The 24399-nt window shown below is 60.3% G+C and overlaps 1 protein-coding gene across 1 annotated transcript; it reads left to right on the top strand.

The window, feature by feature from the left end:
* The first annotated feature begins 236 nt into the window (after window positions 1-236).
* On the top strand, window positions 237-23687 carry SLC19A1 (solute carrier family 19 member 1). Its single transcript, XM_045540840.1, has 6 exons — window positions 237-306; window positions 6270-6508; window positions 10538-11288; window positions 11449-11641; window positions 14003-14144; window positions 22782-23687. The coding sequence occupies exons 2-6, from the start codon at window positions 6323-6325 to the stop codon at window positions 23097-23099; spliced, it is 1590 nt and encodes a 529-aa protein (XP_045396796.1). The 5' UTR covers window positions 237-306; window positions 6270-6322; the 3' UTR covers window positions 23100-23687.
* Window positions 23688-24399: the final 712 nt, after the last annotated feature.

The following is a 24399-nucleotide window of genomic DNA, read 5'->3' as shown; positions in this document are numbered from 1 at the left end:
GGCCGCGCGACCGGCCCGGGGACACTCTGGCCCGAGGTTCGCAGCGCGAGCGTTGGCGTGTGTCCGCGTGGCCGCGCGAGCGGGGACGCTCACTGCCTGTCGCGCCCACCCGCGCCGTGGGCGCGCTCCCGCGGCTAAGCGCCCGCCCCGCCCCTCCGGGAGGCGTGGCCACCGAGGCGGTCACCCCGCCCCCCTCCCGGCACAACCCGCGCCCCCCACGCGGCATTGTGGGTGCTGTAGTCCTAGCGTCCGCGTGTGCGCGGGGCCGGTCCCGGAGCCGGAGCGCCGCTGCCCTGCGAGCTGCCGGTACGGGTGGGGACGGGGCCGCCGGGGCTGGCGAGGGCGCGTGTCGGAGGCTGCGGGGTGTCGGGGGGGCCCTGGGATGAATGCGGGGGGCGCGTGTCGGGGGCTGCGGGGTGTCGGGGGGGCCCTGGGATGAATGCGGGGGGCGCGTGTCGGAGGCTGCGGGGTGTCGGGGGGGCCCTGGGATGAATGCGGGGGGCGCCTGTCGGGGGCTGCGGGGTGTCTGGGGGGCCCTGGGATGAATGCGGGGGGCGCGGGCCGGGGTCTCAGGATGTCTGCGGGACTTTGGGTGAGTGCGGGGGGCGCGGGCCGGGGTCTGCGGGGTGTCTGGGGTACCTGGGTGAGTGCGGGGAGCCGGCCAGAGTCCGCGGGGCCCTGGCTGAGTGCGGGGGCGCGTTGGCATGGTTGGCTCCATGTAGGCTGGGCACCTTGGGCGCACGGTGGCAGAACCACTGTGGCGCTGCAGGCTTCCTTCCGCTAACTTCCCGCCCCAGGCGGCTAGTGGGGGCTGTGAGCGCGTCCCCTCCCCGCCCCGGGCCCCCGCGTAGCCCTGGGGCGCCGGGTCCCTCCCCTGGGACTGGAGGAACGCGTGGACGCTTGTTTGCTAGTTCGCGCTTGTTTGCTAGTTCGCGCTCAGGCGCTGCTTGGGCGGAGCCACCTTCAAGCACGTGCTGCTTCGGGATGGCCAGGGGGCAGGAGAGCCCTGGCTGAGCCACGCGTGGGGCGGGCCCCTGGCTCGCCTCCAGTGCCATTGTCGCCTGGCCGGGAGCTGTGTAGGTGCAGGTGTAGGTGCAACTTCCCCTTGGATCGGCTCTTGGCACTGTTCCAGCAGAGCCAACAGGCGGTGATGTCAGCGCCTGGACAGGGCCTGCCAGCCTTGCCCTGAGTGGGTCCTTCCAGCATGGCCACAGCTGGAGAGCCCTCTCCCAGGGGCTGTTCACATCGTCCTGGGGCGTCCAGCCCGCCTGGTCTCAGGACTCGGGTTGAAGTCCAAGCCAGCCCTGAGCTAACTACAGAGTGCTTCCAAAGTGAAGGCGGGATAAGGCCCTGGGAGCTGCGTGCTGCGTGGCCATCTGAAGGGGTGGTCTCCTCCCACAGAGACTTGAGGGTCCCCCAAGATGGAATCAGCAGAACTGAAGCCCCTCTGGCCCAGTGGACCTGCCCGTGCTCTCCAGGCCTGGGAGCCCACGCCTCTGCCCGGCTGCCTTTGTGTGCGGCGCTGCATTTGCACCGCTAATGGCTTTCTTTCAGAGGGGACTTGTGTAGATTTTTGTAACTCCAGATGTTACAGTCATGTGTGCTGGACAAAGATAGGAGACAGAGTGGGCCCACAGCAGTGACAGCCGGAGGGTTTGCTTACACTCTTAGGAACACTGGACTTGTTCGTCTGAACTGGAGAGGTGCGATGATGTTTTCTTTTTTCTTTTTTTTACTAGCAGGTGTTCTGAAAATGTAATGAACCTTCCTGGTTAGCCTTCGAGTAGCTAGTTTAAAACACGTGCTCGGCCTGTGCTCGGCCTGTGGTGCTTGCTTCGTGTGGGCCTTGCCATCTCCAGCCTCCCTGGGTGCTGAGAGGACAGAGCGGGCCAGGTGCTGGAGGGTGGCCAGAGGGGCAGTGGGGCCCGGGACTTGGGGGGCTGCTAGAACCTTCTCCTGAAGGCAGCCGGCCTCGGTCTTCCCCCCAACCCTCCTGGCCAGCTGGGGACTTCCTTCCACTGCCTGGAAGAGGCCTGAAGGTGCACAGGGCTGGGCTGGGGTCTTCCAGGCTCCGTTTCCTGCGAGCACAGGTCCGAGTCCCCCATCTTCTCCTGGAGTGTGAGCCCAGCTGGGCTGTAAGTCTGTCGTAGCAACCAGAGGACTCCGAGTCTCAGCGGCGCTGACCTCTGATCACGGGATTACACTCACCTCACGTGAGCTGAATAAACTGGCAGGGAAGGCAGACCTGAGGCCGACCCCCCACCTGGCTGTCTCTGATCTCAGCCCCTCGCAGGTGGTGGCCAGGGTGGCTGCCCCAGCCTGTCCCCCCGCAGACTGCAGAGTAAACAGGGCTGGAGGCCTGCCCGCCCTGCCTTGGGGTTGCAAATTGCTGTCGTATTCAACATTTTTTCCATTAGTGGCCAACATTAAAGTCGGATTTCAAGTTGAGACCCTGGATTTTTGACCCCTGTTGCTGTGTGACAGCCAGTGCTCCTGGGAGGGACTGAGTTCCTCCCCAGGGCCTGTCACCTGCCCTGGCTCACGTCTCAGCTACGCTGTTATTTGGCTTGTAGGCTCTGGAATCGGCAGCCCCAGGTCTGTTTTCAAAGGCTGTGCAGCTGGGTGTCCAGCAGTGCTGGGAGAGTGTGGGAAATGCACAGAAGAGACGCACATTCCAAAGTGGACACAGCCTCCTGTCCCCAGGAGGTCCGCTTAGTTCACATAGATGATCCCGCCTGCACCGTGGCCTTGCTGTGGCCCCCACGGGCCAGCACTGCCATGTGGGATCGCCCAGAGGCTTCCTGCGCCTGTGTCGGCCTGGGTGCCCCTGCAGGTGCCTCTCTCCCCGGGGGGGAGGGCTCCTGGAGGGCTGGTCCAGGACTGTGCCCCCACCCCAGGAGCTGGGGAAGGGCCCTGCATGGACGGGGTGGGGGGGGTCAGCTTTTTAGAATAACACTCGGGGAGACCGTGGCCGTCTCTGGGGGTCTGGCACCCCCCCTACTTCTCCTGATCATGTCGTTGCTGTTGCCACCTCCTCCCGGTGGGTCCCGTGGGACGTGGGTGTAAAGGTCCTCTCGGGACAGGCAGGCTGCCTTTGTCCAGAGCAAGCGCCTCTTGGCTCTCATCCTAGGAGAGTGTGTCCCTTGTCCCCTTTCCTGAGCAGGGAAGGAGCTTGCGTTCCTCTTTGCACGGACCTGGTGGTCACTTGGGCCTGTGACTGCGCCCCCTGGGTGCTCAACATCCCTGTGGGACCCCCCAGGTGTCCCTTCCCAGCAGGTGTGTGTGGAGATGCCCAGGGGGAAGGCACTGCCCAGCAGGGGTCCTTGGAGGTGAGTCCTGTCCTGTGTGTCGTGTAGTGTCATGGAACCCCGGGTGAGCTCTGGAGACCTGCCTGGGCCCTTGGCCCCTTCGAGATCACGTGGTCCGAGAACAGGGGGCCAGGGCCCCGGCTGCCTCCCGAGCTTCCACCTGGATTTCAGATGCTGCACAGCCTCCCCGAGTGGCAGGGGTGGCAGCCTGTGAGGTTGGGGAGCTTAGTGGGGACCCTGAGCATGGGCCGGGCCAGGTAGGGGTGGAGCTTACAGGAGGCTCCGTCGGGGAGGCAGCTTTGGGGACCTAAACCCTGAACCCCAGCTCCTCTGCTCCCCAGGCCAGCGCTGGGTGTGTGGTGGGGCTCCCAGCGTCTGGACCGGGTCCTTGTTGATTTCTTCTGGAGAGCGAGCCTCCTCTGTGTCGTAATCCTGGCGGACAAGCCAGACTGCCTTCCACTTGCTGGGGCCCCAGTGCCGGGCAGTGCCTCGGGCCGTCTGCACCCGTGGGCAGGGGCGGGCGGCGTGCTGGGGCCGGTCAGACTGGCTGTTCATGGGAGCTTCCTCCCCTCAACGCTGGGAGTCCTGACAGCAGCCTTTCCTGGTGTGGTGGATCACCTGCCCGGGCTCACATGGCCGCAGGCGACTCGATGGGGCAGGTTCTGGGTGAGCTGTGCCTGCTGCATGGGAAGCTCCACCTCTGGGTTTCTGCAGCCCCGGGAGTGAGTGTGCCTCGTCCTGGCCTCTGGGACTTCCTAGACACCAAGGAAGGGAGTTGCTACTAGCTCTGGAGACGGCGCCTTCCAGAACAGGGGGCTGAGTACACCTGGGCCCTTGGGGAGCCGCGGACTCGGTTAAATTCTTGACGGCTCAGCCTCGGCCAGAGTGATTCAGTTGGGGTGAGGGTGCAGTTGCTGTGAGCGTCCAGCTGGCCCACGGGGCCAGTGAGCTCCAGGTGAGCCCCGGGGCTGAGCGGGGTCTCCCTGGGAGTGCACTGCGGGGTGCTCGGCTCTGCCTGTGGCCTCCCTGGGCGTCAGGGTCGCTAACCTCCTCCCAGCTGCTGCCCAGGCTCCCAGGGAGCTGCGGGAGGCCGTGGCTTTGTCTCGGCTGAAGGAGTGCTCGGCCTGTGCGTGCCTCCCAGGCCTGCCTGCTGCCTTTCATTCCAGCCTGCCAGGATGCTGGGGTCGCTGCTGCCCTCGGTGGAGGGCACTGTCCCGTCGTCTCCCCTGGCATCTCCTCCCCTTGGAACTCTCTGGAATTTGTGGGGCTGGGGTCCTGCCCTCCCCTGCCTTGCAGCCCCCCAAGTCCACCGGCTGCTGCTGCTCTGGGGCTTCACAGCTGGGACCCTGCCCGCTTTCCCTTGTGCAGACGTGAGCGTGCAGGGATTGGACGGACGCTGGGACAGGGCTGATGGGTCCCCGCAGGCCACCTCTCTCTTACGCCCGTGTCAGGTGGGCGGGTTTCGGGAGCACTTCCAGCCTGCGTGGTCTCTGAGCCCAGGGGGCTAAGTACCAAAAATCTGGGGTGACTCTCCCAGGGGGTCCCTGGACCCCCAAAGCTGGCCCCATGTCTAGGGAGTTCTCCGTGCCCCCTGCTTGAGGATTGGAGGGGCTTCTCCCTCTGCAGACGCCCTGGGCGAGGCCGTGTGGCGAGTCGCCAATCACGCGTCAGCCCAGTGTGCACTGTGCACGCTGCCCTCGGCGTCTGACCCCGCCAGGCCTGCCTGGGACTGGAGGTCAGCCTGACACAGGCCAGCGGGACAGGCCAGCTTGGCGTGAGCCCTTCTCCGCCCGCCACGCGGCTCTGTGGCAGCTCGCTGTCCGCCGACTGAGACAGGAACAGCTTAGCGGAAGAGCAGCGCTGGCTACAGCGACGCAGGTGTGAAAACAGGCCGCGGTGACCTTGTGCTCGGACAAGTGGACGGGGTTCCTGCGCCTGCTGGAGCAGGTGGCTGGCGGGTGACGAGGACACTCGTCCGCACCCAACAGCCTCTCTCCTGGCAGAGTCAGGTCAGGGGAAGGGGCTGAAGCAGGGTCCTCTCGGCTGCCTGGCTGCTGCAGCTTCACGCAGAGTCCCCAGGTCCCAGAGGTTGGGCTCAGGTGGCCTTGTGAAGACAGGCCTGTCATGGAGTCTCCCTGGGGAATGCGTCACACCCATGTCATGGCTCCCGTTACCGCCCCTTCTCTTTAGGGGAACCTGCCTCTCGGGACTGCAGGTCCCTGGGCTCCAGCTGGGCCTCCACTCTGTCCCGTCACCCTGTCCCCGCCCGTCTTGTCCCCAGCTGCCCTCAGCCCCTTGAGAATACCCGCCCCCCACCTTGCCCCCACCGAGGGTTTCACCCGCCTGCAGCTCCGGGAGCTATATCCCCGGTGTGTGCGGGATCTGACCCTCGGGGCCCATGGGACCTCACTAGGCCTCTGACCTATAGCTTGTGCCACCTGTTGCTGGTTGCCCAGGGTGTGGCCAGGTGTGTGCCTGACCTTCTAGAAGGATCTGTTCCTACCTGCACCGTCCCTGGGCCACCTCAGTGCCAGAGCAGCAGCTCACACATGGGCTGCCCGGGCCTGTGGGGCGAAGGGCCGTGCCCAGCCCTGCAGCCATAGCGCCCGCTCCGCTCTGTGAAGTGAGTCAGGTGTGTCCCCCAAACCCTGAGTTTCAAATTTTGTTAATAAAGTAAGTTAATTAATTTGGCTTTAATTAACATTTAAATAGCCCCATGTGGCTGGAGGCTTCTGTCAGCCTTGGAGGTGGTGACAGCCTGGTCTGGGTGGCTTCCGGATGGATACAGGCTCCGGTGACACTCCAGGCTGAGGCCAGGGTCTGAGCCTGTGCCCCACCACCACGCGGGCGTTGGCTGCTGCCCAAGTGGCGGGAGGCCCCTTGCCGCCAGCTCCTTTCTGGGGAGGGCGGTGTGCGCAGCCTGGCTGCCGAGCCGCCCTGACTCCTGGCTCTTCCTTCCAGCGGGAGTGTCCCCTGCGTCCCCGCCGGGGCTGCATGTGGGCCTGGGCAGCACGATGCCCTCCGGCCCCGTGGTGGAGAAGCAGGCGCCCGCAGAGGCCGGGCCGGACCTCGAGCTGCAGTCGTGGCGGTGCCTGGTGTTCTACCTGTGCTTCTACGGCTTCATGGCGCAGATGCGGCCCGGAGAGAGCTTCATCACGCCCTACCTGCTGGGCCCCAGCAAGAACTTCACCCAGGAGCAGGTGCGTGGGCGCTGGGGTGCGGGGCTGCCGCAGGCCGGTGGGCAGGCGAGCGGCGTCCCAGGGCGGGCTCCTCTCTGACGTGTAAGTGGCTGAGTGAGCTCACGGCGTCCCGTCCTGCTGGAGTCCCGCAGGTCCCCGAGGGAGCAGGGCGGATGAGGCCCGCGGTGCGCAGAGCCCGGCCGGGCGGCGCTGGCCCCCAGCAGGGACTGAGCTATTTGCCTAAAGAGATTACTGAGGGACTTTTCCTTTCACTCAGCCACAAGGACAAAGGGTCTTACTGAAACCTTACCAATAAGGTTCTGCCTAGTCAGGGTCCCTAAGGCCACACGAAGAATGGGAGCAGTGACAGGCCGTGTCTGAAGCAGTTTCCTTCTCGAGCTTGTCGTGTATCCTTCCACACAAGGCACCGCCAGTCAGAAGGAACACGGAAGGTGTTTGTTGGTCAAGCACTTTCACAGGCCGGCGTCCCAGCTCTGGTCACCCCCACCCCACCCGACCCCCTTGTCCTGAGGACCCGGCGCTGGCTGCCCCTGAGCTGTCCTGGGCCTGCTGGGCCTCTGCGCCCCAGTCGGTGTGGCCGGCCTGGCCCAGTTTGCCCAGCGAGGCCCCAGCCCCTCCTGGCCTGGAGCTCGGCCTCTGCCCGGCCGGACCCTGGAACTGTGGCGTTGCCGTGCAGGCGAGGAGTGTCCTCTCGGACGGGGGAAGTGCTCCCCGCGTGACCAGCCCACACAGAGTCCAGAGTCCAGAGCGTGGCTGCGTCTGATCCCATGGCCAGTGCTGACCGCCGGAGCCGGGTCTCTTTCCAGGCACGGCCGGGGCTTGCCCTGGCTCCCCCTGTGGGGGGCGGGGCGGGGCGGGGGCTGGAGCCGGCGGGGTTGGTCCGTGTCCCCTCTTGGCAGCGCCTCCCGCCCCAGCCAATCCGTCCCTCGCTCATGGACAGGCGGGGGCTGCTCTGCTCCTAAAGGAGGCCGCCATCCTCCACTGAGGTTATTTATAGAGCAAGCACATGTGAGAAGCTTCCAGTGAAACAAGAAAATAAGGAAGTCTCTATAGCAAAAATGCTATAGATCCCATCTGCCTGCCCTCTCGTGTTGCACACTCACTGATCAAAGAGTAGATTCCAGAAAGGAAGCCATTCCACTGGGCCCTGGACGTCCCCTGAGGCCCGGGATGCAGGCGGCTCCAGCCACCGCCTCGGCCCCTCTGGCTGCAGGAGAGGCCTGGCCGGGACGGGCAGCCCCTGCCCCCGCTGGGCCTGCATCCGGGACATGCACACACACGGAGTCCTAGGACACGTCTTCTGCAAGTTGCTGCCTGGCCTAAGTCGCGCCTGTGGGGTTGGACCGCAAGGCGCTTATCTGGGGGTCACTGAGGGGTTCCAGCATCCCACCCTGCAGGGGTCGCTCGGTGCAGGGACTCGCCAGCACCCTTGGGCTGCGGTGGCCCTGACGGCTGGCCAGGCTGACCTTCTGGGGTGACTCCTGCTTCCCCACAGTGCTCGAAGGCGGGTGTGGACGGTCGCGCTGCGAGGAGCTGGTCAAGGAGCCGGTTTCCCCTCCTGCATCTGCATCTGCCGTCTCCCGCGGCAGGCGCTGTTCTCCCGGACTGAGGCCCTGGGTGGCCCCGGGCTGGCTGTGTCTTAGACACGCTGCCATTCTTCTTCTGCGGCATGCTGAACTCGGCCAAATTACCCTGCGTGGTTTGCGCTGTGAGCGCTGGCTGAGGGGGCGGCTCCCCACCCTGAGCTCGCGGACCTGTTCCTGCAAGGGTCCGAGGTTCGCCTGCGTACCCGGCCTGCGACCGCGAGGAACTGGGCCGTGCGGTGGGAAGCGCTGCCCCACCCAGCCCCCGAGAGCTGGCACAATGGCCCTTCCTGACCTGGTCCCCGGCCAGGGGTTTGGTGCGGGCCAGTCAGTCCCTGTTGGATGTCCTCCTCCTGTGACCTCCCGTCCCCTCTGCCAGCCCCATGCCAAGCCCCACCGTGTGTCCTGCCCACCCTGGGATCTTGCCTGCCTCCCCTCCCCCGTTAGAGAAGCTGCCGCGCAGAGGCCGTTTGGGTCTGGGTTTGGGCACAGCTCCCTGCACAGATGCTGGGCTCAGGCAGGAGGTGGCTGTCCTTGTGTCAGATCTGTGGCCGCCTGGCAGATTCCCCCTGCCCACTGGGCCTTTGTGGGTGCCTCCCCCAATGGCCTTCCAAGTGGGACATGGGTCACAGCCCTGGGCAGAGCCTCCCTGCCATCCGCTTGCCAAGTCTGAGCAAAGTGGAGCAGGCTGTGCGGTGGGGCCCGTGCCATGGCTCCCAGGGTCGGTGAGGGACAGCTCTGACCCCGCCTGGCTCTGAGGAGTAAACCAGGTGGAGTCCATGCAGTCCTTCTCCAGCGGGGTGTGGGCTCTACGGAGACCCCCACCTGGGCTTTCCCGTGCTGACTCTGGGCTGGGGGCAGGAACTGTGCCCTGGCCACGGGGGTGGGGTGCCAGGCCACAGCAGTCCCTGCACCTGGGGGTGGGGAACCCTGAGGTCCTGGGAGGGCTTGTGCTTCTGAGCTGCTGCTCCCTGAATCCAAGAGGTCCACGGCCCTGACCGTCCCAGCGGGAGTCCCTGGGCTGGCTGTGACAGGGAGCCTCTGTGACCGAGTGCGCAGTCGCCGGGAGGTCACTTCAACAAGGCTGTTTGGTGTTCCCAGGGTTTTACCGTGAACGTGTGCAGACCCTGCCGCCAGGCCCCACGTTCTCTGTGACCCAGCACGGAGCGTCCCCAAGGTCCTGACGTGAGAGGACGGTGCTGGGCGGCCTCTGGTGCTTGGTGTGGCTGGGCCACAGGGCCTCTGAGTGGTCCCAGCTCCTCTGAGGACGCGGGTTCAAGGGCGTCAGGGTGCTCGGCTGGCCCAGGTGGGGCCTCCGGGCGGCCACTCTCCGAGCCTGTGGAGGCTTCTCAGCCTGTTGGTTCCCTGACCCCCGGCCCCACTCTGGGGTCCTGCTCACCAGATGACCACGATGGCCGGTGGCCAGGCCCCGGGCACATCAGGCCACAGGGCAGACACGAGGGTTGAGGGACATACCGACCAGGGGTCCTGGTCCTGGCCCTCTGGGGCAGTGCATGGGGAGAGTGCCGGGGTTGCTGCTGGTCAGGCCTGGTCAGGCTCAGTGACCCGAGCAGGCAGGAGCTGAGGGAGCCCTCGGCAGCAGGGAGCCCAGCAAGGCCTGGCTGGCTCACCTGCTGCTGACGCAGGGTGACTCCCATGCCCGTCCCCCAGGGACCTGGGCCTGGCACAGGTGGGCCTGCCCTTGGAGTGTGTCCAGCTGGACCCAAGGTAGCCCCTGCCCAGGCCCCCGGTGTGTCCTGGCCCTGCCCAGCCAGCCAGCGGGGCACAGGGTGCTGTCCCTGAACATGGCCTGGGCCGTCCGTGTCCAGGGCTGCTCCTCCCACTGCCTGCTCCCCGGGTGGAGACCCTGCTCTGGGACAAGCTCTGGGACGAGGGTCGTGGGGAGTGCCGCCTCCCTTCCTTCCTTGCCCTCCTCTCCTCTGTCCTCTGCTCCGCCCCCTCCCGTCCCTCCCCCTCCTGTGGTGTCCTGTGACCTCCATCTTCCCCATCTGTCCCTGTCTGGGCCTTTCATTGGACGTCCCCTGTAGGACCGTGGGTGGCTCCTGCGGGGGGTGGTGTATCTGTTACGGCTGTTTTCCATGCTGTTACATTTAAGATGAAATCAAACCGTATCTTATTCCATTAAACGTAAATGAGCCTTGATGGACATGACTAATGTGTGGTTAATAATGATCGTTCCTGAGGCCACTGCAGGTTTCTGTGGGCGCACACTTGCCCGCCTGGCCGAGCCGGGTCTAGGGGCCAGCAGGGCCGAGCTCCTGGGTTTCCCAGGCTGCCCAAATGGTCCTGAGCCGCTGGCCGTGTTCAGAGAGGACGGTGCAGCGGGACCAGGGGTCCTAGGGAGAGGGTGGCTGCGTGGGTGGGGCAGGGGCCGTGCCCTCAGTGGCACGGATGTCCCTAAGGCCTGGCGCCTGCCGGTCCGCAGGTCACCAACGAGATCATGCCGGTGCTGTCCTACTCGTACATGCTGGTGCTGGTGCCCATCTTCCTGCTCACCGACTACCTGCGCTACAAGCCGGTGCTGCTGCTGCAGGGCCTGAGCTACGTGTCCGTGTGGCTGCTGCTGCTGCTGGGCCGCTCCGTGCTGCACATGCAGCTCATGGAGTTCTTCTACAGCGTCACCATGGCCGCGCGCATCGCCTACTCCTCCTACATCTTCTCCCTCGTGCGCCCGGCGCGCTACCAGCGCATGGCCGGCCTCTCGCGCGCCGCGGTGCTGCTGGGCGTGTTCACCAGCTCCGTGCTGGGCCAGCTGCTGGTCACCGCGGGCGGCGTGTCCTTCACCACGCTCAACTACGTGTCCCTGGCCTTCCTCACCTTCAGCCTGCTGCTCGCGCTCTTCCTCAAGCGCCCCAAGAGGAGCCTCTTCTTTAACCGCGGCGCGCCCCTGCGCGCGGCCTCGCCCTCGGAGCTGGGCCCCATGCGCCCCGGCCCCGCGCCGCCCCGGGAGCTGCCTGCCGCCCGCGGGGACTTCATCCTGGCGCGCATGCTGCGGGAGCTGGGGGCCAGCCTGCGCCGGCCGCAGCTGCGCCTCTGGTCGCTCTGGTGGGTCTTCAACTCGGCCGGCTACTACCTGATCGTCTACTACGTGCACATCCTGTGGAACGTGGTGCGCCCGGCCACGGACAGCGCACGCGTCTACAACGGCGCGGCGGACGCCGCCTCCACGCTGCTGGGTGAGTGGCCCGCGGGGCAGTCCCCTCCCCCCAGCCCGCCCCAACCCGATCCCGGCGCCGCACCCCAGCCCCCCACACCCCTCGCCTCCTCCCTCCAGGCCGCTGTCCCCCCATACCCTGCTGCCCCCCGCCACCGACGGCCGTGACGCCCCCTCCCCAGGTGCCATGACGTCCTTCGCCGCTGGCTTCCTGAAGATCCGCTGGGCGCTGTGGTCCAAGCTGGTCATCGCGGGCATCACGGCGGCGCAGGCCGGGCTGGTCTTCCTCCTGTTCAGTTCCTACAGCATCTGGCCCTGCTACGCCGCCTTCGTGCTCTTCCGCGGCTTCTACCAGTTCCTCGTGCCCATCGCCACGTGAGTTCGGCGGCTTCTGCGCGCAGGCCTGGGGGGCTGTGTGCTCGCCGCCAGAGCGGCCCCTGTGCCCCTGCCTGTGTCAGCCTCTGGGGCTTTGCTGTGACCTGCCTGCTGGGTGTCTCGGGTCCTCCCTGCACCAGGGCCCGCCTGGAGTTGACGGGGTCCCCCTTGCTCTCCTGGGGCCGGCGGGTGCCCTGCGGCTCCTGCTGCTTTCCCAGACCCGGTGGGGCTGGCACCGTGCCCTGCTCCAAATGCCACCGTGCACACCCCTGGTCCTGAGACCACGCCTGGGCGGGACAGTGTGCACCTGTGCAGGGGGTGCCTCACTCACACCAACACACAGTGACGCCCACACACACTGGCACACACACCCACGCAGACACATCACACGCTGATGCACACACGCCTCAGTGACACACCCGCACAGTGGTACACCACACTGACATGCTCACGCCACATGCTCAGAACGCACTCACACTGGCACACGCCACACGCAGGCCCCCCGACCTTCTCCCCTCCCAGGGGGACTTTGGCCCAACTCCCTCCCTGGGCCTCACTTCCAGGGGGGGTGGCTGCTGGCCTGGCCCCTCCCCACTGGCCCCTCCACCCTGGGCCACACTGTGGCCACACACCCAGCAGAGCATCTGGCATCTGTCCCCTGCCTCCTCCTCCTGAGCTGGGAGAGTGTCCTCCAGCATCTGTCCCCGAGTCGCCCCCTCTGTTGCTTGGTGGCCTGACCTTGCCTGCACATGGCTGCCACCACGCTCCCCCGGCCCCTGCACGTCCGCCCACAGGAAGCCTGGCGCACACCCGGCGTCCTTTCTCCCCTGCCCCGAGCCACGTGCGCTGCTGGGGCCACTCCCTGCGGGGGGCTCACTCCACGGTCCCTGGGCTGACGCCACCCTCCCGTGTTGGGGCCCAAGGCGTCCCCTGGGGGGCTCCCCTCCCTGACCTTCGGCACCCTGGAGAGGTGCTGGGGCCTCTTGCTGGTAGACATCGTCGTGAACGTGTTTGCTGATTATGAAAGTCATAGTTGCCCATCGCGAAAAGTGGAGCCATGCAGGGGCGAGTGAAGAGGAAGGCGGACGCTCGCCTGCAGTCCAGCCTCGCTGTGGAAGGAAATTCAGCCCCGCTGGTCCGTCCACGATGCTGAGGCCTTTTGTCTCCACATCCTGACGATGGCCCTCGGCTGAGTACCGCCGAGAAGGGTCCCCAAGGAGTGCAGGCCTTGGACGGGGCTGCAGGACATGCTGGGCGCCTCCCTGCGCCCTGGCCGCCGGCTCCGCGGGTGGAGCGAGGCTCAGCCTCCAGCTGTGGACTCAGTGGCCACTTTGTATCTTTGGACTCTTTCTGGGATGTTCTTTCGTTTGTCTGGAACGTGCTTCTGTCTGTCCCATCTGCCGGTGGCCCTCCTCGGCGTGAGCGTCGGCCGCGTGTCATGGCTTGCCCTTCGCTCCACCGCGGGGTTTTCAGAGCACCCCGAGCTTCCCGGAGCTGGCCCGCTGTCCCCGCGCCCCTCTCCTGGGTGTCCGGTCGCTGGGGCTGTGCTTGCTCTGGCCGCTCCCTGCCCCCGCCCTGCAGCCCCCGCCGTCCCCCAGCACCTACAGGATTCTTGCCCATTTTCGTTTTTCTTCAGATGAACTTTAGCACGTTTTTTGGTCCAGGTATTTATTTATTTATTTTTTAAAAAGCGCTTCGGGTTTTGCTGGGCTCTGCGTGCAAGTGCTGATTTCCTGGAGGAGGATCAGGAATGCGGTGCTGTCCCTTCCTGGGAGGTGCCCGCCAGGCACGCCCCAGCCGCGCTCGCCCCCGAGTCCCGGGTCTCACTGTGCTGTCCCGCATTTGTTGAATGTTTGACTGTGAAAGATTTTTGTTCCGGACTTTTCTGTCTGTGTCCACGGGTTCTCCTGGTGATTTTCTGAGCCTTTTCATGTGACTGTGACCGGGCCTGTCCCAGAGCCGCCTGGAGACCTGCCGAGCGTCTCCCGGGCCCGTGTTCCTGCGGCTGGGCGTCCCCATGCGGGTTCAGCACCCCGAGCTGAGTTGGGAAACGCCCCAGGTCTGCACTGGATGGGTCAGAACACAGTCGCGCTTTTTGCACAAAGTTATTGAAAGTGATTGTGTGTGTGTCAGGTGCAGACAAACGTGAGTGAGTCTCGGGTTCAGCCTTGGGCCCCTCCCAAGATACCTCAGTGTGTTTGTGAGAATATTCCCATATCTGAATGCTTCTAGCCTCGAGCATTTTGGACGAGGGGCTCTCCACCTGTGCTGGCCCTGCCGAGCGCGTGGCAGCTCCCAGCATGGCGCGGCCGCCTCTCCCCTTCCCCCGCGGGTCTGACGCTGGCCTGCGTCTCCGTTCAGATTTCAGATCGCGTCTTCTCTGTCTAAAGAGCTCTGCGCCCTGGTCTTCGGAGTCAACACGTTCTTCGCCACCATTCTCAAAACTGTCATCACGCTCATCGTCTCGGACAAGCGGGGGCTGGGCCTCGTGGTCCACTCGCAGGTGAGCCCGTTGCGGGTTTGTGTCCTGGGGAGGGAAGCCACGCGTGGGGTCCCTGCCAAGGCCTCCTGGTGCCCACCCAGTGTGGGGTCCGCCGTGGGCTGAGGGTGCAGAGGGCAGGCCCGGGCACCTCCAGGAGGATGTGCTGGCACGGCGGAGCAGGTGGCTCGCTCGCGGGGGCACCGGGTCACAGTGGGGATGTCCCAGCCACTGCCGCCATGGCTGCCCCGTCCGTCATCTCCGCTCTGTGCCTGCGGGGGTGCAGGCCTGGTGGCCGGACCCGGGTTACAGCACACCTGAGCTTGTTCTCTCCCGGGAGGAGGACCTGGCGGGATGCTTGGTTGCTGCGCGGGGCCCTGGCCAGGTCCCCTCTCCCTTTCCCACCCCGCGGGGTTTTTGGTGCTTCTGGGAAGAGCTTGAGGTTCCCATTGGCTGTGTGGTCGGGGACACTCACACGCTTGGCTCCCGGGTCCCAGCCATTGGGCATCTGTCTGGACGAGTGGAGTCAGCGGGTGGTGACTGCCCCACCCCAGGCTGTGGCTGGACCAACGCCTTGGCCGGCGGGACGAGGACTTTGTCCACTGGGAGCCCAGGTCTCGCTGGCAAGAGGCTTGTCAGGGCTTGTCTTCTGAGGGTGCCGAGCGGGCGGCTCCAAAGTTCAGTGTCGCGTCTGCGTGCCCAGGAAGGAGGCACGGGGCAGGAACAGGCGTCCCGGTTACCCGGGCACAGAGTGTCCCGCAAGGAAACTTGCCCTGTGGGGGTTGGAAATGCCGTTCGGGAGAGGATGGCAGCTGTCCTTGGTGTGCAGGGATGTGGCACTGGAGGGCTCATGTTGACCCTGCACGTACCTGGCATGGGTGGGGCTGTGCAGCAGCCCGGCTGGCTGGGAGGAGGCGCCCCGTCTTGGGAGCCCCGGCTGTCTCCTGTGCCCACACAGCGGTGGCTGCCCGTGTGCCTGGCAGGAGGAGCCTGTCCCAGAGACGCTGGAGGCCCAGTGTGGCCCCCGCCACGCAGGCCTGGCCTCTAACCTGGGGGCCCTGACCCTGAGCACACACCCTGCCCCCAACCCCCACCCGGAACTGCAGGGGCCCGCGGGGCTGGAGCCGCCTTCCCACAGGGCTGGCCCCCAGGGGCTCCTTCCCTTCCCCTCTGGGCCTGTCCCAAGGGGCCGTGGGGAGGCTGAGGCAGGTTCTGGTTGCATCATGTCACATTGACAAAGATACATCGACTCCTCTCTGGCTGGTTTTATTTGTGATGCAGGTGACTTCAGTGGGGGGGGGGGCGTTGGGTCCATGCCCAGGCGTCCTGGCGGGTCCAGAGGAGGATGCAGCCCCCGTCGTGCCCCCAACCCCACTGCCGCGCTCTGGGTGCCCCCGTCTCGTCTCGTGCCACCCTGAGCGAGAGAACAGCGGGGACTGGAGTCTGGCTCAACAGGGGCAAAGCCTGGGGGCCGGTGGGAGCCGTGCTGGGGCACAGGAAGCCGGCGGGTCTGGGGCGTTCCTGGGTTTGTTTAGTAAATTAAACTTTATTTGGGGGTAATTTTAACTTCACATGCAGTGTAAGAACTAATAGTATAACAGAGTCATATGCCCAGTTTTCCTGATGGTCACATCTTACGGGTTTGTAGGACATCACCACCAGCACGTGGGTGTACAGTCAGGTTCCAGAACATTCCATCCTCACAGGATCCCCGGTGCTGGCCTTTCGCAGCCCACCTTCCTCCCAGCCCCACCCTCTGACCCCCGGCAGCCACTGACCCGCCCGCCGTGCGCTGTTATCTCAGGGGCGTTCCCTGCACGCCGGCCCGGGTCGCGGAGCCTTTGGGGATCGGCCTTTTTCTCTCTGCGCTGTTCTCCGGCGGTGGCCCTGGTTGCTGCGCTAGCAGCGCCGGCCGTCCCCTCGTGCTGCCAGGCTGCATTCCGAGGGATGCGTGTAGCGCCACCTGTCCACTCACCACTGAAGGACTGTGGGTCGTTCCCTGTTTGGGGACATCACAGATGAAACTGCTGCAGACGTTCTTGTGCAGGTTTTTGTGAATGTGGGTTTCCACTTCTCTGGGACCAACGCCCAGAGTGCGGTCGCTGGGTCCCGTCGCAGTCGTGTGTTGTTTTCCACGGTGGTTGTGCCGTTTTACGTCCCCACCGGTTTATGTCCCCACCGGCCGCGGTGAGACCCGCCTGCTCCACGGCCCTCAGCACGTGGTGCTGTTGTCACTGGCTGCTTTCGCTGCCTGATGGGTGCGTAGCGACACCTCCTTGTGGTTTAATTTGCGTTTCCCTGATGGGTTCTGGCCTTGGATGTCTCCCCACCTGGTTGCTGGCTGGCTGTCTGTGTGTCCTCGCGGGAGTGTTTCCTCAGGCCTCTGCCCCTCTTCTGGTCGGATTGCTCTTGAACAGTTTGTGTGTCTAGATATTAGTCCTTTGTTGAATGTATATGGTTTGCAAATCATTTTTCAACACTGTAACTTGTGTCATCTTTTTAATTTCCATGAGCTCTGATTTAACAAATTTTTTTTTTATGGCTCATACCTATGGTGTCAAGTCTAAGACCTCTGCCTGCCCTAAATTCAGGAGATTTTCCCCAGTTTCTTTACACAGGTTTTATAATTTTACATTTAAGTCTGTGATACCTTTTGGGTTAATTTTTATGTAAGGTGTGAGGTTTAGGTTGAAGTTCACTTTTTTTGGCTTGTGTGTCCATTCATTCCAGCATCATTTGTAGAAAAGACTTATCTTGCCTCAATTGAATTGCTTTGGCACATTTGTCAAAAGTTGGGCATATTTATGTGAGTCTATTTCTGGGGTTTTTCCCTGTCCCATGGAGCTGTGTGCCTGCCCTTTGAACGGTACCACATTGTCTTGGTTATGAAGCTTTAAGTTTTGAAACTGACTAGACTGATTCCTCCAACTTTTTTCTTTTTAGTCAAAATTGTTTCCACTATTATAGTTTCTTTGTCTTTTTGTATACATTTTAGAGTAATCTTGTCTATATCTATAAAAATTCTTGCTCCAGTTTTGTTAGGAGTTGCACTAAGCTAGTATATGAATTTCAGAGGAATTGACATCTTTACTGTGTTGAGTTTTCCAATCCGTGAACATGGTATATCTCTCCATGTATTTAGATCTGCTTTGCTTTTTTCATCATTTTGTAGTTTTCCACATACAAGTACTGTACATGTTTTATTTATGCTTTATTTCTTTTTTGAGCAATTATAAATGAAACAATGTTTTAAATTTTAAATTTGAATGCCTCCATTAGTCTGCTTGAGCCACCATAACAAAATACCACAGACTAGGTGGCTTAAACAACAGCGCTTTATTCTCACTGTTCTGGAGGCTGGACATCTGCAATTAAGGTGTCCTGAGGCATCTCTCCTTGGCTTGCAGATGGCATCTTCGCCACGTCTTCCTGTGGCCCTTTCTCTGTGTGGTCCTCCCTGCTATCTCTCTCTCTTCTTATAAAGGCACCAGTCAGATTGGACTAGGGTCTCACCCTTATGACCTCATTTAACCTTAATTACCTCTTTAAAGGCCCATTTCCAAAGGCAGTGATGTTGGGGGTTAGGGCTTCAACATTAGAATTTGGAGCTGTTTCTCCTTTCAGTTTTTTTTTTTTTTTATTTCAGCTCTTCATGGGGGTACAAAAGCTCAGGTTATATACATTGTCTGTGTCCCGCCCATTCCCCTGAGTCAGAGCCTCAAGCGTGTCCATTCTCCAGACAGTGCGCCTGGCACTCACCATGTAGTCATACCTCCATCCCCTCCCCCCACCCCCCCATCTCAGTCTGATATCCAATTGGTATCCTTCCCCGATGTGCATTTAGGTGATGATCAGGGAAACCAATTTTCTGGTGAGTACATGTGATGCTTGTTTTTCCATTATTTGGATACTTCACTTAATATAATGGGTTCCAACTCTCTCCAGGAGAACCAAAGAGATGTCGTATCACCGTTATTTCTTATAGCTGAGTAATACTCCATGGTATACATATACCACAGTTTACTAATCCATTCGTGGATTGATGGGCACTTGGGTTGTTTCCACATCTTTGCGATTGTGAATTGTGCTGCTATAAACATTTGGGTACAAGTGTCTTTGTTATAGAATGACTTTTGTTCTTCTGGGTATATGCCCAATAATGGGATTGCTGGATCGAATGGTAGGTCTACTTGAATCTGTTTAAGGTATCTCCATAATGCTTTCCACAGGGGTTGCACTAGTTTGCATTCCCACCAGCAGTGTATGAGTGTTCCTGTCTCTCCGCATCCACGCCAACATGTGTTGTTTTGGGATTTTTTGATAAAGGCCATTCTCGCCGGAGTTAAGTGGTATCTCATTGTGGTTTTGATTTGCATTTCCCTGATGATTAGGGATGTTGAGCATTTTTTCATATGTTTGTTAGCCATTCTTATATCTTCTTTTGAAAAATTTGTATTCATGTCATTTGCCCACTTTTTGATAGGGTTGTTTGATTTTTTCTTGCTGATTTTCCTGAGTTCTAAATAGATTCTTGTTATCAGTCTTTTATCTGATGTGTAGTATGCGAAAATTTTTTCCCATTCTGTAGGCTGTCTGTTTATTTTCGTGACTGTTTCTTTGGCTGTGCAGAAGCTTTTTAATTTAATCAGGTCCCATTCGTTTATTTTTGTTGTTGCTGTGATTGCCTTGGGGTTTTCTTCATAAATTCTTTGCCTAGACCAATGTCTGTAAGAGTCTTTCCTACGTTTTCTTCTAGAATTCTAATCGTTTCCCATTTAAGGTTTAAATCTGTTATCCACCATGATTTGATTTTTGTGAGAGGTGAAATCTGTGGGTCCTGTTTCAGTCTTCTACATGTGGCTATCCAGTTTTCCCAGCGCCATTTATTGAATAGGGATTCTTGTCCCCAGAGTATGTTTTTGTCTATTTTGTCAAAGATTAGATGGCTATATGAGGATGGTTTTATATTTGGATTTTCTGTTCTGTTCCACTGGTCTGTGTCCCTGCACTTGTGCCAATACCAGGCAGTTTTAAGAACCACAGCCTTGTAGTATAGTTTGAAGTCTGGCAAATTAATACCTCTCATTTTGTTTTTATTGCTTAAAATTGCTTTTGCTATACGGGGTCTTCTCTGATTCCATACAAAGTGTATAATTATTTTTTCTAAATCTGTGAAAAATGATGTTGGTAATTTAATAGGAATTGCATTGAATCTATAGATTACTTTGGGCAGTATAGACATTTTAACAATGTTGATTCTTCTAATCCACGAGCATGGTATGGTTTTCCACCTATTTACGTATTCTGCAGTTTCCTTCCTTAGTGTTTCATAGTTCTCTCTATAGATGTCCTTTACCTCTTTAGTTAAATATATTCCTAGATATTTTATTTTCTTTGTTGCTATTTTAAAGGGTATTGAGTCCTTAATTTGGTTCTCCGATTGAATGTTATTGGCATTTATGAATGCCTCTGATTTGTGTGTATTGATTTTGTAACCTGAGACTTTACTGAATTCATTAATTAATTCCAGGAGTCTCTTGGTTGAGTCCTTGGGGTTTTCCAGATATAACATCATATCATCAACGAAGAGTGAGAGTTTGATCTCTTGTGTCCCTCCTTGGACACCCTTGATTCTGCTCTCTTGCCTGATAGCTCTCGCAAGGACTTCCAATACTATGTTGAAAAGTAATGGGGATAGTGGGGAGCCTTGTCTGGTTCCAGTTCTGAGTGGGGAGGCTTTCAGTTTTTCCCCGTTCAGTATGATGTTGGCTGTGGGTTTGTCATATATGGCTTGTATCATTTTTATCACGTTTTTGCTTCACACATTTGCAGCTCTTTTGTTTGTTGCCTACACATCTGGGATTGGTGTCTGTGTTGGTGATTGACCCTGTTCTCATCGTGAAATTTCCCTCTCTGTCTCTGGTCACTTTCTTTGCTCTGACATTTACCTTACGTGTTATCAATATTGCCACCCCTGCTTCCCTTTGATTACTGTTTACATGATAAAGCCTTTTGCATCCTTTTACTTTCAACCTTCCTATCTTGTTATATTTGCAGTGAGTTTCTTGTAAACAGCAGAGCAGGTAGCAGAGTCATGGTTTTTAATCTCGTCTGCCAATCTCTGTCTTATAGTTGGCATATTTACACCATTTGTGTTTAATGCAATAATTTATATATTACAGCTTAAGTCTGCCACTTCATATTTTATTTTTCGTTTATTCTCTGTTTTTAGTCCTTGGTTTCTTTTTTGTATCTTCCAGTTGGTTACTTGCACATTCTGTGTACTTTTGTTTGGGTTTGTCTGTTGTGTTTCGAGTGTACTTCCTAGTGTGACTCTCTGGTGGTTGCTTTGTGTGTTCCGTTACCAGTTTGAATACAGTGTGGGACAAGTGCCTTTGGCAGTACGGTTGCCTTAGATATTTTCTCTGCGTACTTTTAGTGCCACATAAGGTAGTGCTGTAGTTTTTGCATTAGTCAGCAAACATGATTTAGAAAACTCCAGGAAGAAATATTCTATTTACCTGTAACTTTGTCTCCTGTATTCTTCCTTCCTTCCTTGTTTCAAGATTCTTCTGTCATCTCTTTTGTTAGGGTACTTCTTTCTGCCATTATTTTGGGTAAGTTTGCTGGTGACCATTCTTCTCTTAATTTTTCTTCACCTACGAATGTCTTGATTTCCCTTTGATTCCTCAAGGATATTTGGATGCAGGAGCCTGGGTGGGTGGCGTTTTCCTTTCAGCCTGTGGAAAATGTGACGCCACTCCCTCCTGGCCCCCAGGTTTCTGATGGGAAACGCACTGTCAGTCAAACCGTTTTCCTGGTATGGTCTCATTTTTCCCTGGTTACTTGTAAGATTTTTCCTTTATTTTTATGTTTCGCTTTTAGAAGTTTGAATATGGTGTAGTTTTGTTAGGGCCGTTGCAACCCCATCCCGTTTCTCTTCTCTTTCTGGAATTCCATGGCACAAATGTTCCGTCTTGTCTTACACAGTCCCATGGGGACTAAAGCTTTGTGCGTGTTTGTTTTTTTTTCCAGTCTGTTTTTTGTGGTTCAGATTGGGCAGTTTCTGTTGTTCTATCTCCAGTTCACTGATTCATTTCTCTGTCTCTTCCATTTTGTTGTTGAGACTACTCGTGGAGTTTATTTTGGTTATTGTATCTTTCAGTTATAAATTTTATTATTTCTCCTATTTCTTTGCTGAGACTGTTTTTTCATTTGCTTCCAACACGAAAGGTTTGGTGTTGCTCACTGAAGCACGTTTATGGCGGCTGCTCTAAGGTCTTTCCCAGATAATTCTGACATCTCTGTCTTGGTGTTGGTATCTGTCGATTGTCTTTCATTCAGTTTGAGATCTGTGTGGTTCTAAGGATGCTGAGTGATTTTTGATTGAAATGTAGGTGTTTTGGGTATGATGTTACGGGACCGGATCTTATTTAAACCCCGTTTGGCTGTTTTTCCTGGCACAGCTGCAGCGGGGAAGGTGTGTCTTGCTGTGGCCAGGTGGGTGGAAGTCCAGGCTCCCCACTCAGCCTTCGTGGCACTGACATGCGTGGGGTGAAAGTCCAGACTCTCCGCGTGGCCCTGTCTGACAGCAGCTGTCAGGGGCACTGGTGCGGACGGGGTCTGGGCCCCGCGCTCCTTGCTGGCGTGGGCGGGTGGGGTCCGGGCCTTTCTGTGGGGTGTGGCTGGGGACTGATTCCCCGCCTGCTGGGCTGCCCCTTCCTGGTTCCTTGGCTGGGGACAGCGGCTTGTGCTGGGTCTGTCGGCATTTCCAGCTTACGGGCTTCTTCAGTTCCAAAAATACACAACAGAGAGAACAAACCTGGGGAGCAGCACCAGGTCGCTCCCTGGGCCAGGTCCCGGCTGGTCCTTGTGCCTCTCTGCACCTTCCAGAGCCTTCCGTGTTCGTTCCGCAGCGTGTCAGGATTCCAGTTGTGCGCCAGCCCCGCCTTCCTGGAGGCAGCGTCCTCCCAGGTTCATTTCCTGTTTGCTTTAGAAACGAGCTTTCCTGGACGGGTGCCGGGGGACGGGGCTGGGGGACGGGGCCGGGTCTCGCGCAGGACTCATGTGGGGCTCACGCGGGGCTCTGCCCACAGGAGCCCCGAGACCCCTGGCCTCCTGGACCCTCTGGTACGGAGATGGTGGGGTCCCGCCCGGTGCAGGGGAGGTATGGGTCCCTCCCGCCCCGGCTGTGAGAGCCAAGAGGGGCGTTTCCTTTTTGTCATCAAGGTGCACGTTCTGCCACCAGGGTGGGGACTGGCTCAGCCCGCAGGGGCTGCAGAGATCTCCGCGGTGGGCGCTGAGCCTAGGGAGCAGCTCTCTTCGCCTGGCTCCGCTGGTGGAACCTTCTGGCACTCAGGCATGTCCTCGTGCCGTCTTGGCAGCCATGAGGACGCAGCCCCACAAAGCATGGCCTTAGAAGCAGACCCTGGAGGCCACACGGAGGCGGGCTGCGCGCCAGGGCTCCCGGGTCTCTTGGGAAAGTGGCAGGAGCCCCGCGTCAGGGCTGTGCCAGGCACGGCCGGAAGGGGGACCGGTGCCTGGGGCTTCTCCGACCCGGGGCAGCCTCGGAGCTGGCGGAGGGAGACCCCAGGGGCCGCATCGCTGGCGGAGCTGCGGGTCCCAGCTGGCCCGAGGCCTCACCGGGCCCCTGTGTTCCAGTTCCAGGTCTACTTCCTGTACTTCCTGGTCCTCTCCGTCCTCTACCTCCTGGGGGCCGTGCTCGATGGCCTGCGGCACTTCCAGCGGGGCCACCAGCCGCTGCCCCTGGCCCAGGAGCTGAGGAGCCCCCTGGAGGAGAAGGCCGCGCAGGGGCTCAGCCTGAAGGACGGGGACCTCGGTGGCCCGCAGCCCTCTGCTCCGCCACCGCACCCAGAGGACAGCGCCTGGGCCCCTGGGCTGGCCTCTCAGGGGCAGAGCCAGCCTGCCCCGGCCCAGCCCGCTCTCCTGCCCCGGCCCAGCGGGCAGCTGGGCTCCTGACACCGCGGGCGCCTTCCCGGCTGCGCTCCTGCCCCGACCTGGGGCTCTGACCTCACACGCGTGGTCCCCAATGTGGACCAGTGACTCCAGGGCCCCTGGTGCCTTTGCTTGTGACTCTCCATGTGTCCCCGCCCAGTGCCCCGTGGGCTGCCTGCCTTAGTGAGGGTCCCTGGCCTCAGCTTGCCCCGCGGGTGGCCCCCTGAGGACCCCCTCCCCAGCCCCGCCTCACCCTGGCACCGGGTGCCTGTTGGGGACACAGAGCAGCTGCCTGGCTGTGCACCCCATCGGGCCCTGTGGGCTCCGGCTGCTGCGCCGGCCTGGAAGAGGCTGGCTGGGTCCCAGTGTCCACCAGGCCGTCCCCCTTCACCCCCTGGGGAGGCATGGGGCACGTCCCATGTGTCCCTGGGGGCTGGTGAGGTGGCCGAGATGCCAGCCAAGGGGACACCAGCCCCACAGAACGTCCTGGACCCTTCAGGGCAGCTGGGAGCCTGGGTTCCCCGGGACGTTTCCCGTTCTAGGTGCTGCGGTGTTGATCCAGGTTCTGATCTTTTTGTTTGTTTGTTTTTTAACATGAAATGAGGAAGTGTGTTTGGCTTCTCTGTTTCTGCGGGGGCAGCTGTCTCAGGCTGCGGCCGGCGGGCCTGGTGCTGGGCGCTGGTCCCTCCTCCCACCGGCTCCAGCCCGGGGTCCTCGTGCTGACACGGGTCACCCCTGACCTGCGTGTCCTTGGAGAGCGGGTCGCATGCTCACGCCAGCCAGGAGGCCTGGTCCCTGTCCCCGTGGACACGCCGCCTGGGTGCACCCAGGGCTGGCTGCCTTCCTGGGCCGGCGCTGGGGAGACGTGTTCCAGTGGCCTCCGGGTCTGGGGGCCATTCACGTGTCACTCGGAGATGCAAGACAGTCCGTCACGCGAACGCTCCTCCCAAAATACATCAAACCAACCGAGAGACCTGAGCGTGAGACGGTGCCTGACTCTGGGCCGGCCTGGCCTGCCGGGTGGGGGCCGGGGGTCAGGGAGGAGCAGGAGCCGCCTGGCCTTCTCCCTCCCTGTCCCAAGCCAGGACCCCCCCAGGGCCCGTGGTGCCCATGAGCCGCCTCCCCTCCAGGACCTGTCCCTTGGGGGCTCTGGGCAGTGTCTGCACTTGGCGGACCCCAGTGCGGGGCGGCGGCTCGCAGCTGGCGCAACATGGGCAGCTGGGGATGGAATTTCTGGCCCAGGGGCCGCTGGAGCTGGCTGTGCCTGGGGGTCCCCCGGGTCGGCTCGGGTGAGCGGGGTGTCTTGGGGCACCCTGGATCGAAG

This window comes from Lemur catta, chromosome 1 (genome assembly GCF_020740605.2).
Source record: "Lemur catta isolate mLemCat1 chromosome 1, mLemCat1.pri, whole genome shotgun sequence".
Classification (NCBI taxonomy): domain Eukaryota; kingdom Metazoa; phylum Chordata; class Mammalia; order Primates; family Lemuridae; genus Lemur; species Lemur catta.
The sequence above is the reverse complement of the archived record's forward strand: the minus strand, read 5'-3'. Positions and strand labels throughout refer to the sequence as shown.